General features: G+C 38.2%; 1 protein-coding gene across 2 annotated transcripts in view; it reads right to left on the bottom strand.

Moving 5' to 3' along the window:
- The window catches only part of LOC133635292 (F-BAR domain only protein 1-like), a 108,850-nt gene that overhangs the window by 62,714 nt on the left and 32,419 nt on the right, over positions 1 to 13,717 (bottom strand). The window contains exon 1 of one of the 2 annotated variants that reach the window (XM_062028343.1): positions 11,066 to 11,271. The exons of the other annotated variant lie outside the window; for it this stretch is intronic. Within the exon in view, the coding sequence (XP_061884327.1) occupies positions 11,066 to 11,080 (15 nt within the window). The 5' untranslated portion in view covers positions 11,081 to 11,271. Of the gene's footprint in view, positions 1 to 11,065; positions 11,272 to 13,717 lie in introns of those variants that run through there. 2 annotated transcript variants of the gene reach the window in all.

Raw genomic sequence — 13,717 nt, 5'->3', positions numbered from 1 at the left:
TTGCAATAGACAAAAAAAACCTAAACTGTCAATCTGAGTGGTCCAAAATGCGGCCCAGGCGCCATTTTCGGCCATAGCTTGTGATTTATTGGCTCTGGGAGCTAGGAATGTTCTAGAAACAAATTGAATTCTTTATTAGTGAAATATTACACTAATCTGTTTTTTTTTTAATTACATATAAAACAAAATTAAGATGTCTAAGTTGTGATCTACAATAGATTGGTATTAGCATCTGTATTGTATAAAATGCATCAAGTTGACGCCCCATGTCATTTAATGTTTCTGTATGCTATGTATTTTTCATTGGAAAATGTTTTATATTGGAGAAATATATATGCCAGCAGTTTTTAGTGTTCCCTTTTAAAAAATGATTCAAGCTGTTCACAGGGAATCTGTGCAGTTTTATGTTTTGCAAGTTGTTCCTTCCCTGTACCAAAAATAAACTGAACCAATCGAATTTTAATCACGATCATGATTTTGGCTGTCACCTTTAAATGAGGGTGAATGTCGGCAATATTAACATTTAAAAAGAAAGCTGCGCTGCATATCTAATCATGCACTTTCATAGTCGCAAAGGCTGAGGAGCAACAGCGGCACCGCCAATGGCGGGGGCCTTTGTGTATGCGCACAGAGCTCCATGACCACGCAGACCACCTTGCCGATTGGCATTAACAACATGCTGTAGCCGGTCGCCCTGTTTCATTCACTTTATTTCACTTACGTGACGTCCTCGGCATGCGTCAAAGGCCACACCACTGCTATTAAACGTAGACAGGTGTGGACGCCGGCACAACACGGTGCTTTGGGTGTCTCTGTGGAGTCCCACTCGCAGGACACTTTTTTGTTGAGTGCAGAACATGCCTCCCCATTGGATTTCCCTTCCTCCGCGGATGAATCCAGGGAATGCGAAAATGTAATTGCACATTGAAAGACGTGACAACAACAATGCTATATTTTTGTATTATTGAGTTTGAGTTTATTTCGAACATGCAAGCATACAACATGATACATCACAATTTCCAGTTTCTCTTTTCAACATGTTCGAAAAGGAGTAGGAAGAAGCAGAGCTTTTTTAATCCTACCCCTTTTCTTTACATAACAGTTGCAAAACTTTTTGTTCACTTCCTGTTCACAATTTTTTCACAATAAACTCCATAAGTAATCACAATAAAAATAAATAAATAAATAATAGTAAGAATTTAATAATAATAATTGGTGAAGTAAGTCATATTTCATATGATGAGATAAGTAAGATTACTTTAAGAATGAATGAATGGATGGATGAAATAAATTGAGAATGTTTGTCATGGTTCTTCTTCTTTGTACTTTGTAAACACTTTAAGTTTGAAGAGTTTCTTGAAGTGTATCATATTAGTACATTGTTTGATTGCTTTGCTTAATCCATTCCATAATTTAATTCCACATACTGATATACTGAAGGTCTTAAGTGTTGTACGTGCAAACAAATGTTTTAAATTACGTTTTTCTCTAAGATTATATTTCTCCTCTTTTGTTGAGAAGAATTGTTGTATATTCTTGGGTAGCAGGTTATAGTTTGCTTTGTGCATAATTTTAGCTGTTTGCAAATTCACTATGTTGTGGAATTTGAGTATTTTTGATTCAATAAATAAAGGGTTTGTATGTTCTCTATATCCAACATTATGTATTATTCTAACTGATCTTTTTTGTAACACCGTTAATGAATGAAGTGTACTTTTGTAATTATTTCCCCATATTTCTACACAGTAGCTCAGATATGGTAACACTAGTGAGCAGTAGAGAATATGAAGGGATTTTTGGTCTAGAACATGTTTTGCTTTATTCATTATTGACGTGTTTCTTGCAACTTTATGTTGTATATTTTTTACGTGAGATTTCCAGTTCAATTTATCATCAATCATTATACCTAGAAATTTGGTTTCATTTACTCTTTCAATTTCTATTCCGTCTATTTGTATTTGTGTTTGACTTTCTCTTCTACTGTTACCAAATAGCATTATTTTAGTTTTACTAAGATTCAACGATAGTCTGTTTTCGTCAAACCATCTTTTTAATTTGTTAATTTCTTCTGTTATTATTTGTTTTTTAATTTGTTAATTTCTTCTGTTATTATTTGTATTATCTCCTGTGTGTTCTCTCCTGAACAAAACGCTGTTGTATCATCCGCAAATAATACTAACTTTAAATCTTTTGTAACTTTACAAATGTCATTTATATAGAGATTGAATAATTTAGGTCCTAGTATTGATCCCTGAGGTACACCACAGGATATATTTAGCGTTGTAGACGTGTGTTCGCCTAGCTTCACGTATTGTTTCCTGTTCGTTAGATAACTTCTTATCCAGTTTAAGACTAACCCTCTGATGCCATATCGTTCTAGTTTTATGATTAAAATATTGTGATTAATTGTGTCAAATGCTTTAGTTAGATCCATAAAAACCGCTGCCGCACATTTTTTACCATCTATTGCATTGGTAATTTATTCTGTAATTTCAATTAAAGCCATTGAAGTTGAAACATTAGCTCTGTATCCATATTGGTTCTCTTCGAGTATTCTATTTTTATTTATGAAACTTTCTAATCTGTTATTGAACAGTTTTTCAATGATTTTAGAAAATTGTGGAAGTAGAGAAACAGGTCTCTAATTTGTAAATTGGTGTTTGTCTCCAGTCTTATAAATTGGTGCAACTTTAGCTATTTTCATTTTGTTTGGAAATGTACCTGTTTGAAATGATAAGTTACTAATATACATTAATGGTCCTGAGATCTCTTCAATAACCTTTTTTATCGTTTCCATATCAATTCCGTTACAATCAGTTGAAGTCTTAGATTTACATTTTTTTGCGATTGTAACTATTTCCTCCTGTGTCACATTACTGAGGAACATGGAGTTGGGATTTCGCTCTATGGTATCATTATAGTCCTCAATTGGAACTGGGTCTGGAATCCTTTCTTCCAATTTTGGTCCAATATTTACAAAATAATTATTGAAGCTTTCAACTACTTCCTTTATGTTGTCATTTTTTTTATTTTCATCTAAGAAGTATTGAGGGTAGTCCTTCTTAGTTCCATTTTTAATAATGCTATTGAGGATGCCCCATGTTGCTCTCATATTTTTGTTCCTGTCCAATAATTCACTGTAATATTCTTTTCTACATGATCGTAGTATGTCTGTTAACTTGTTATACTTTTTGTACTTAATTTCTGCCTCTATAGTTCTTTGTGCTATACATTTTCTATATAGTGTATTCTTCTTCTTACAAGCATTTTTTAATCCTTTTGTCATCCATGGTTGATTATTCTTTATGAACTTGTTTAAGAAATGTTCATATGCTTCATCAACCTCTTTTTCATTGTACACATTGTCCCAATCTTGCTTTTGTAGCTCAATTTTGAAGGCAGTCATCCTCTTCTCTGTGCATAGTCTTCGAAATGTCCTTTTGTCTTCCATGTTCTTCTTGTAGTTTCCATCATATATTGTAAAAACTGGCAGATGATCACTAACGTCGGTTATAAGTAGACCACTTGTAGTGTTATTATCAAAATCATTGGTAAAAATATTATCAATAAGCGTGGCACAGTGTCCTGTGATTCTGCTTGGCTTTGTGATTTTAGGATATAGACTGATGCTGTACATTGTATCAATGAAGTCATCAATAGACTTTTGCTTGTTGGGGTTCAATAAGTCAATATTAAAGTCACCACATAAGAACATTATTCTTTGACCATTGTCCATGTAAGTTGCCCTGATCCATTCTTCAAATGTTTCTATACTTGACTTAGGTGATCTATATATACAACTGATGAATATGTTTTTGCTTTTTTCCTGACATATTTCAATGGTTATACATTCTAAGATATTATCTATAGCAAATGACATGTTTTTTACCACTTTGTAGTTCAGGTTCTTCATCACGTACACAGCTACTCCTCCTCCATTTTTGTTGGTTCTGTTGATGTAGTTTAGCTCATATCCCTCCAGATCAAAATCTATTCCTTTTTTTATCATCAATCCATGTTTCTGTGACAGCAATCACTTTGAAGGATTCGTTGATGTGTTCCAAAAAGTTCTTAATGTTGTTGTAATTTGCATACAAGCTTCTACTATTAAAATGAATAATTGACCATTTGTTATCACATTCAATGTTGCTATTATATTGATCATCTGTATAATAAAAACAACTATTACTGATGTGGGAGAAAATTTTTTGTATCTGGATCTATATCATTTTCCAAATCCTGGTTTTTGTGATCTTTGTAGCAGAAATTTTTTAGTTCCATATTTTCTTGTTCAACAATCTTTGATGTTGTTTCAATAATCTCTATAAGTGTAGGTGAATGCAATCCTGAATCTAGGTCCTCTTGTTTAGTCGTCCCTTGGAACATAGTAGTGCCGATGCTGAATTTAGGTGCTTGTTTTCTGTCAGAGTCCATTATCATCGTTGTTGTGGTAGCTGTGTAAACTTTACAAATTGTCCAGGTCCTTGATGTCATGGACAACAATTACTCTTGCTTCTGGACTTCCATTCAGCTTGATGTAGATTTTACAGTTGGCGCTCCAAGTTCCCTGGATTTTTCCCTGCCTTCTCAAGTCGCGTGCTTTCTTGGCGATTCCAGCACTACGTTTTGTGAGATGCTCATTCATGTACACATTTGTTCCCTTCAGCTTTTTTCCCTGTCTCAGCAATGCCATTTTAGATTTTCTGTTTACGAGTTTCACGAGCACGACTGGAGTGGCGTTGTTTCTTCCGTTCAGTGGGATGCATGTTTCGATGGTATTAATGTCAATTTCAATTTATTTTGATTGCAGAAAGTTGACCACTTGCTGTTCTGCTGAGACCATATCCATTTCATCTGGTTCACCTTCATTATTCACAGCTTTCGCATAGGATCTTGGTTTAATTCAGTGCCCTGTCACAATGATATCATTCATTCGTTTATCCTGATCCATTTCATCTATGATGTTCCTCAGCATGTTGTTGTCTTCTTGAAGGATCTTCATTTGTTTGCTCATTTCAGTGGCTTCTTTATTTCTGGAGTTGTTCTCTTTTTTCATTTCTTTAATTTCTTCTTTCATTTCTTTCATATCCTCTTTCCATCCATCCGTCAATTCTTCCCATTTTTCTATCATTTCTTCTTTAAATTCCTGGAGTATTTTTTGTAGTATCCCTTCTTGAATCCCATCATGTCCTGTACCCAGCTTCAAATCAGTCTTTCCAGTCAATCCTTTAAAGGCCTACTGAAAGCCACTACTACCGACCACGCAGTCTGATAGTTTATATATCAATGATGAAATCTTAACATTGCAACACATGCCAATACGGCCGGGTTAATTTATAAAGTGACATTTTAAAATTCCCGGGAAATATCCGGCTGAAACATCGCGGTATGATGACGTATGCGCGTGACGAAGTCCGAGTAACGGAAGTTATGGTACCCCGTAGAATCCTATACAAAAAGCTCTGTTTTCATTTCATAATTCCACAGTATTCTGGACATCTTTTGCAATTTTTTTAATGAACAATGAAGGCTGCAAAGAAGACAGTTGTAGGTGGGATCAGTGTATTAGCAGCGGACTACAGCAACACAACCAGGAGGACTTTGTTGGAGCGCTAGCCGCGCTAGCCGCGCTAGCCGCGCTAGCCGCGCTAGCCGCGCTAGCCGCCGACTTCACCTTGACTTCCTACGTCTCCGGGCCGCTAAACGCATCGGGTGAAGTCCTTCGTCCTTCTACCGATCGCTGGAACGCAGGTGAGCACGGGTGTTGATGAGCAAATGAGGGCTGGCTGGCGTAGGTGGAGAGCTAATGTTTTTAGCATAGCTCTGTGCAGTCCGGTTGCTAAGTTAGCTTCAATGGCGTCGTTAGCACAGCATTGTTAACCTTCGCCAGCCTGGAAAGCATTAACCGTGTATTTACATGTCCACGGTTTAATAGTATTGTTGATTTTCTATCTATACTTCCAGTCAGGGGTTTATTTCTTTTGTTTCTATATGCAGTTAAAGCAATATGCTATCACGTTAGCTCGTAGCTAAAGCATTTCGCCGATGTATTGTCGTGGAGATAAAAGGCACTGAATGTCCATTTCGCGTTCTCGACTCTCATTTTCAAGAGGATATAGTATCCGAGGTGGTTTAAAATACAAATCTGTGATCTACAATAGAAAAAGGAGAGTGTGGAATCCAATGAGCCAGCTTGTACCTAAGTTACGGTCAGAGCGAAAAAAGATACGTCCATCGCTGCCTCTCAAGTCATTCACTGTAACGTTCCTCATTTACGAATCTTTCATCCTCGCTCAAATTAATGGGGTAATCATCACTTTCTCGGTCCGAATCTCTCTCGCTCCATTGTAAACAACGGGGAATTGTGAGGAATCCTAGCTCCTGTGACGTCACGCTACTTCCGGTACAGGCAAGGGTTTTTTTTTATCAGCGAGCAAAAGTTGCGAACTTTATCGTCGATTTTCTCTACTAAATCCTTTCAGCAAAAATATGGCAATATCGCGAAATGATCAAGTATGACACATAGAATGGATCTGCTATTCCCGTTTAAATAAATAAAAAATCATTTCAGTAGGCCTTTAACTTTTGGCATCGCGGCAGTCACTGACGTCAGCGCCTCTTATGTCTTAAGGGCAGTTACTTCTTTAGCGACTTGCGGCACTTTTAACTTGTTTTTTCAACAATTTCGTACCTTGCGCCATTCAGAGATCAATTTGAGGTGTCAGCCTGTCAACTTATATCACTCTGCGACATCGGGATCACTTTAAAACAGCTGTAAACTCGCCGTAGCTTTTGGTTGCTAGACAACCGCTTTGAACTGCGGGAGGCGCCTTTGGCTTGAGGCTAACGGCTCTTCCACTCGCCTTATTTCAGCGTATCAGTGCCTCTCAACTGACCAAAATCAGATCGAAGATGCCAGGCGACTCTTCTGTGGCTGTGGTCGCAAATCAGTGGTCAAAATCTTCAGACTTAACAAAAACTCCGGTAGCAGAAGCGGAGCTTTTTTTCTTTGCGTCCTTTCTCATTGACAGGAAGTGATGTACATTATTGTCACGGTCTGTGTGACAGTTTTTGAGTTTTATGTTGTTTATCCTTTGTTTTTAGTGTCTTTCTGTCTAGCACACTTTTGTTCTTGTTTTGTTCTGCAGTGACTTCACTCATTCTCTTGAGTGCTATTCTCCTCACATGTACCTGGGTTGGCAATTAGGAAGGTTTATATACCAGTTTCATTTTTGCATGTGTTACCTCGCTGCTGCTATGTGCCTTGCACGAGTCCTTTTTTTCCATTCTACTTAAATAATTAAACATTATTACCTGCACGCTGGTTTTTGTCTTTTCATCCTAGGGTCACCATGCTGCGCCGTGTCAATTTTGTCATTTAATAGACAGATACTTTGTCCATCTCCAAAAGGAAATTACATTTCTAGCAGCTTTACAAGGTTATGGAGTAGGGATGTCCGATAATGGCTTTTTGCCGATATCCGATATTCCGATATTGTCCAACTCTTTAATTACCGATACCGATATCAACCGATATATGCAGTCGTGGAATTAACACATTATTATGCCTAATTTGGACAACCATGTATGGTGAAGATAAGGTACTTTTTAAAAAAAATAAAAAAATAAGATAACTAAATTAAAACATTTTCTTGAATAAAAAAGAAAGTAAAACAATATAAAAACAGTTACATAGAAACTAGTAATTAATGAAAATGAGTAAAATTAACTGTTAAAGGTTAGTACTATTAGTGGAGCAGCAGCACGCACAATCATGTGTGCTTACAGACTGTATCCCTTGCAGACTGTATTGATATATATTGATGTTGCTGGTTACTGGGGTTCAATTCCCACCTTCTACCTTCCTAGTCACGTCCGTTGTGTCCTTGGGCAAGACACTTCACCCTTTGCCTCTGATGGCTGCTGGTTAGCGCCTTGCATGGCAGCTCCCGCCATCAGTGTGTGAATGTGTGTGTGAATGGGTAAATGTGGAAATACTGTCAAAGCGCTTTGAGTACCTTGAAGGTAGAAAAGCGCTATACAAGTATAACCCATTTATCATTTATATATAATGTAGGAACCAGAATATTGATAACAGAAAGAAATGGGGGGAGGGAGGTTTTTTGGGTTGGTGCACTAATTGTAAGTGTATCTTGTGTTTTTTATGTTGATTTAATTAAAAAAACAAAACAAAAAAAAAAAAAAACGATACAGATAATAAAAAAAACAATACCGATAATTTCCGATATTACATTTTAACGCATTTATCGGCCGATAATATCGGCAGGCCGATATTATCGGACATCCCCATTAAGGAGCAAAGGTAACTAAAATATAAAAAATGGCATAATAAACAAAAAAATATTACCCATGACGGGCAAGCTCTGTGAAAACGCTAAGCAATAAGATAAATTAAAATACGGATAAAATACAGTGACACAGTTCCGGTTTCATGGTGCAATAGAGCAAAATGTGAATGTGCATGAGGACAAAAGTAGAGTGTGCAGGTTGTGTAAAATGACACAGGTAGTAGGAAAAAAATCCCGCCATGAGTTTGTTTTTATTTATTTCTCGTGGAGGTGTTAAAAATCCGAATGGCGTCATGGGGGAACAATCTGCTCAGTCTGTCAGTGCAACAGTACAGTGAGAGCAATCTGTCACTGAAACTGCTTCTTTGTCTGATGGTGCTGTGCAGTGGGTGATGTGGATTGCTTATGATGGACTGGAGGTTTTTCCGTGTTCTATGTACATGTTTCATACTAAATGTATGATAGGTTCGAGCGGGGTTGTCCAATTGATGACGCGTGGGTAGGGGATGCAACGATAAACAGTGTTAACGAAAACTGCGGTAAAACTCTGCGGTTAACATTACTGTTTTGAATTATAATGATCGAAAAAACGCACCTTGACAAACTCACGGACTGACTGGCGCTAGCTCGGTAACATGAACAGATGAGACATTAACATACAAACCCCGTTTCCAAATGAGTTGGGAAATTGTGTTGGATGTAAATATAAACGGAATACAATGATTTGCAAATCCTTTTCAACCCATATTCAATTGAATGCACTACAAAGACAAGATATTTGATGTTCAAACTCATAAACTATTTTTTTTTGCAAAAAATAATTAACTTAGAATTTCATGGCTGCAACACGTGCCAAAGTAGTTGGGAAAGGGCATGTTCACCACTGTGTTACATGGCCTTTCCTTTTAACAACACTCAGTAAACGTTTGGGGACTGAGGAGACACATTTTTTAAGCTTCTCAGGTGGAAGTCTTTCCCATTTTTGCTTGATGTACAGCTTAAGTTGTCCAACAGTCCGGGGGTCTCCGTTGTGGTATTTTAGGCTTCATAATGCGCCACACATTTTCAATGGGAGACAGGTCTGGACTACAGGCAGGCCAGTCTAGTACCCGCACTCTTTTACAATGAAGCCACATTGATGTAACACGTGGCTTGGCATTGTCTTGCTGAAATAAGCAGGGGCGTCCATGGTAACGTTGCTTGGATGGCAACATATTTTGCTCCAAAACCTGTATGTACCTTTCAGCATTAATGGCGCCTTCACAGATGTGCAAGTTACCCATGTCTTGGGCACTAATACACCCCATACCATCACAGATGCTGGCTTTTCAACTTTGCGCCTATAACAATCCGGATGGTTCTTTTCCTCTTTGGTCCGGAGGACATGACGTCCACAGTTTCCAAAAAAAATTTGAAATGTGGACTCATCAGACCACAGAACACTCTTCCACTTTGTATGAGTCCATCTTAGATGAGCTCAGGCCCAGCGAAGCCGGCGGCATTTCTGGGTGTTGTTGATAAACGGTTTTCGCCTTGCATAGGAGAGTTTTAACTTGCACTTACAGATGTAGCGACCAACTGTAGTTACTGACAGTGGGTTTCTGAAGTGTTCCTGAGCCCATGTGGTGATATCCTTTACACACTGATGTCGCTTGTTGATGCAGTACAGCCTGAGGGATCGAAGGTCACAGGCTTAGCTGCTTACGTGCAGTGATTTATCCAGATTCTCTGAACCCTTTGATGATATTACGGACCGTAGATGGTGAAATCCCTAAATTCCTTGCAATAGCTGGTTGACAAAGGTTTTTCTTAAACTGTTCAACAATTTGCTCACGCATTTGTTGACAAAGTGGTGACCCTCGCCCCATCCTTGTTTGTGAATGACTGAGCATTTCATGGAATCTACTTTTATACCCAATCATGGCACTCACCTGTTCCCAATTTGCCTGTTCACCTGTGGGATGTTCCAAATAAGTGTTTGATGAGCATTCCTCAACTTTATCAGTATTTATTGCCACCTTTCCCAACTTCTTTGTCACGTGTTGCTGGCATCAAATTCTAAAGTTAATGATTTGCAAAAAAAAAAAATGTTTATCAGTTTGAACATCAAATATGTTGTCTTTGTAGCATATTCAACTGAATATGGGTTGAAAATTATTTGCAAATCATTGTATTCCGTTTATATTTACATCTAACACAATTTCCCAACTAATATGGAAACGGGGTTTGTATTTCCCCATTAAACATTATTGTCTAAGCAACTAAAGTTACAATCTGATCACAACCATGTATGCATTCAGAAATCCTAGATTCAATTAAATACAGAGATAGAAAATACTGAGAAGTGAAAGGTGTTTAAAAAATTGAGCGCCATATATAAACACAAGGCCACCAGCCAGGACAAAATTCCTGCTGGATTTCTCAGAGACTCAGCCACCGCTATTGTTCCAATCATTACCCACATTATTAACTTTAAAAACATCTTTACCTTATCTATAAAACAGGGCAGGTCCCTCAGGATGTCAAACCAGTAAACACTCTGCACAAAAAAGGTTGCAAACCAATTCAAATCAACAAAACAAATTGGGTTGATACATAGGATCGCCCAGCTGGTGGGTAGAGAGATACACTGAAAACCCCACTTTGACTTTGAAGTTCATGTTTGGTAGCGTGACGCCTCAAAGGCTCTAGATAACAAACTCCAGACGGCCCAAAACAAACTGATTACGCTACTCAACCTTCCATACCGGGCTCACCTTTCCGCCAAACATTTTCTTAGCGTGGGGTGGCTCTTGGTAGCCGACAGAGTACAGCTTCTTGCAAGGGGCCTGGTGTACAAGATACACTATACCATTAAAATGCCATATACCTCTCGAGATACTGCCAAAACGTAAAATATGTTCACCACTACAATACTAGAGCTAATTCTGCAAATCACGTTCAATCCAGATTTGACACCAAAAAAGGTTCTTAATCCGTTTGCCTGCTATACCACCAAAATGTGTAACTCCCTACCAATAAAGGATAAAGGAGTCATAAAGGAGTGTAAATTCCATCAAAGCCGCTTTGAAAAGCCACCTCCAGGCGGCTGTAACTCGTAACTGGGATTAGACAAAGCCTTTTATATTTTTTTTAATCTTTATTTTTATTTTCTTGCAGTATTTTTGTTTTTTGAATGCTACTTTCTGCATAGTATTGTGTGCTGTCTGTATGTTTTTCAATGTTATGAGTTAAAAAAGGACTTCAAATGAAGTAATTTCTTTACAGTTAACCTTGTACCAGTGAATCTGTACTGCCATAACACTGGACCCTTTCCTATGAAAACTTAATAAATTATTTAATCAATCAATTAATCAACTGTGCACAATGAACCTTCAAGCTGTGCTTTTTTAGCACATAGTGATTGTTCTATACTCAGAGGCGTACAAGATGGAGTCTTTACAATGCATTAAAGGACTGCTGAACAGAGTAGGAAGTCACAACGCCTACCAGAACACTATCAGTGAACATGCAAAATTGTGGACTGTCTAAAAGTGTGTCTATTTATTTTAGTTATTAAAATATTTGGTCAAATGATTTCAGTGTGCGTATAAGTAAAAAAACCAAAACCAGTGAAGTTGGCACGTTGTGTAATTCGTAGATAAAAACAGAATACAATGATTTGCAAATTCAATTAAATAGACTGCAAAGACAAGATATTTATTGTTCAAACTGAGAAACATTTTTTTTTTGCAAATAATCATTACTTAGAATTTAATGGCAACAACACATTGCAAAAAAGTTAGCACGCAGGCATTTTTACCACTGTGTTACATGGCCTTTCCTTTTAACAACACTCAGTTAACGTTTGGGAACTGAGGAGACCAATTTTTGAAGCTTTTCAGGTGGAATTATTTCCCATTCTTGCTTGATGTACAGCTTAAGTTGTTCAACAGTCTCTGTTGTGGTATTTTAGGCTTAATACTGCGCCACACATGGGGGGTGTATATTGTAGCATCCCGGAGGAGTTAGTGCTGCAAGGGGTTCTGGGTATTTGTTCTGTTGTGTTTATGTTGTGTTATGGTGCAGATGTTGTCCCGAAATGTGTTTGTCATTCTTGTTTGGTGTGGGTTCACAGTGTGGCGCATATTTGTAACAGTGTCAAAGTTGTTTATACGGCCACCCTCAGTGTGACCTGTATGGCTGTTGACCAAGTATGCCTTGCATTCACTTGTGTGTGTGAAAAGCCGTAGTTATGTGACTGGGCCGGCACGCAAAGGCAGTGCCTTTAAGGTTTATTGGCGCTCTGTACTTCTCCCTACGTCTGTGTACACAGCGGCGTTTTAAAAAGTCATACATTTGACTTTTTGAAACCAATACAGATAATTTTGAAACCGATACCGATAATTTCCGGTATTACATTTTTTTATTTTTTTTATTATATATATTTTTATTTTATTACATTTACGGGCCGTTAATATCGGCAGTCCGATATTATCGGACATCTCTACTTTAGATGATATTATGGACCTTAGATGTTGAAATCCCTGAATTCCTTGCTCATTGAGAAATGTTGTTCTTAAATTGTTTGACAATTTGCTAACGCATTTGTTCACAAAGTGGTGACCCTCGCCCAATCCTTGTTTGTGAATGACTGACCATTTCATGGAAGCTGCTTTTCAGTGGCGTGCGGTGAGGTTCATGTCAGGTGAGGCACTGACTTCATCACAGTCAGATTTACAAACATATGAACCCTAAAGAGCATTTTATTCACCATTTGATTGGCGGCAGTTAACGGGTTATGTTTAAAAGCTCATACCAGCATTCTTCCCTGCTTGGCACTCCGCATCAAGGGTTGGAATTGGGGGTTAAGTCACCAAAAATTATTCCCAGGCACAGCGCCGCTGCTGCCCACTGCTCCCCTCACCTCCCAGGGGGTGAACAAGGGGATGGGTCAAATGCAGAGGACAAATTTCACCACAACTAGTGTGTGTGTGACAATCATTGGTATACTTAACTTTAACTTTACACTTACAAACTGTAGCACACAAAAAAGCACATTTAATTAAAAAAACGTTATTATGGTCTTACCTTTACTTATAAGTGCGGGAGCAGTGGTGTTCATGTTGGAAGAGTTGTGAATGAATGAAATATGAAATCCGCGCTGCAGTCTGCAGGTGTACCTAATGTTGTGTCCCTGTTCACGGCTCCTCCGGCGCGCCGCGCGAGCATTGTTGTTTTTGCACTTTTTGGCTCCTTGTTAAGTGACTTTTTTTGGGTGGATTCGGTCTTGCACGTGGAGGGTTTGGGTGTGGGCTTTGGTTGGTGTGGCGCTCCCGTCGGGCGGTGCATTCTGCGGCGGAGGTGCTTGGCACCAGGAGGCGGGGTTATGAGACGAGCCTCCAGTTTTATGATCGCTCAGCACAAGA

The sequence above is a fragment of the Entelurus aequoreus genome, linkage group LG19 (genome assembly GCF_033978785.1).
Source record: "Entelurus aequoreus isolate RoL-2023_Sb linkage group LG19, RoL_Eaeq_v1.1, whole genome shotgun sequence".
NCBI lineage: Eukaryota > Metazoa > Chordata > Actinopteri > Syngnathiformes > Syngnathidae > Entelurus > Entelurus aequoreus.
Note: the sequence above shows the minus strand (reverse complement) of the source record. Positions and strands in the feature narration are given on the sequence as shown.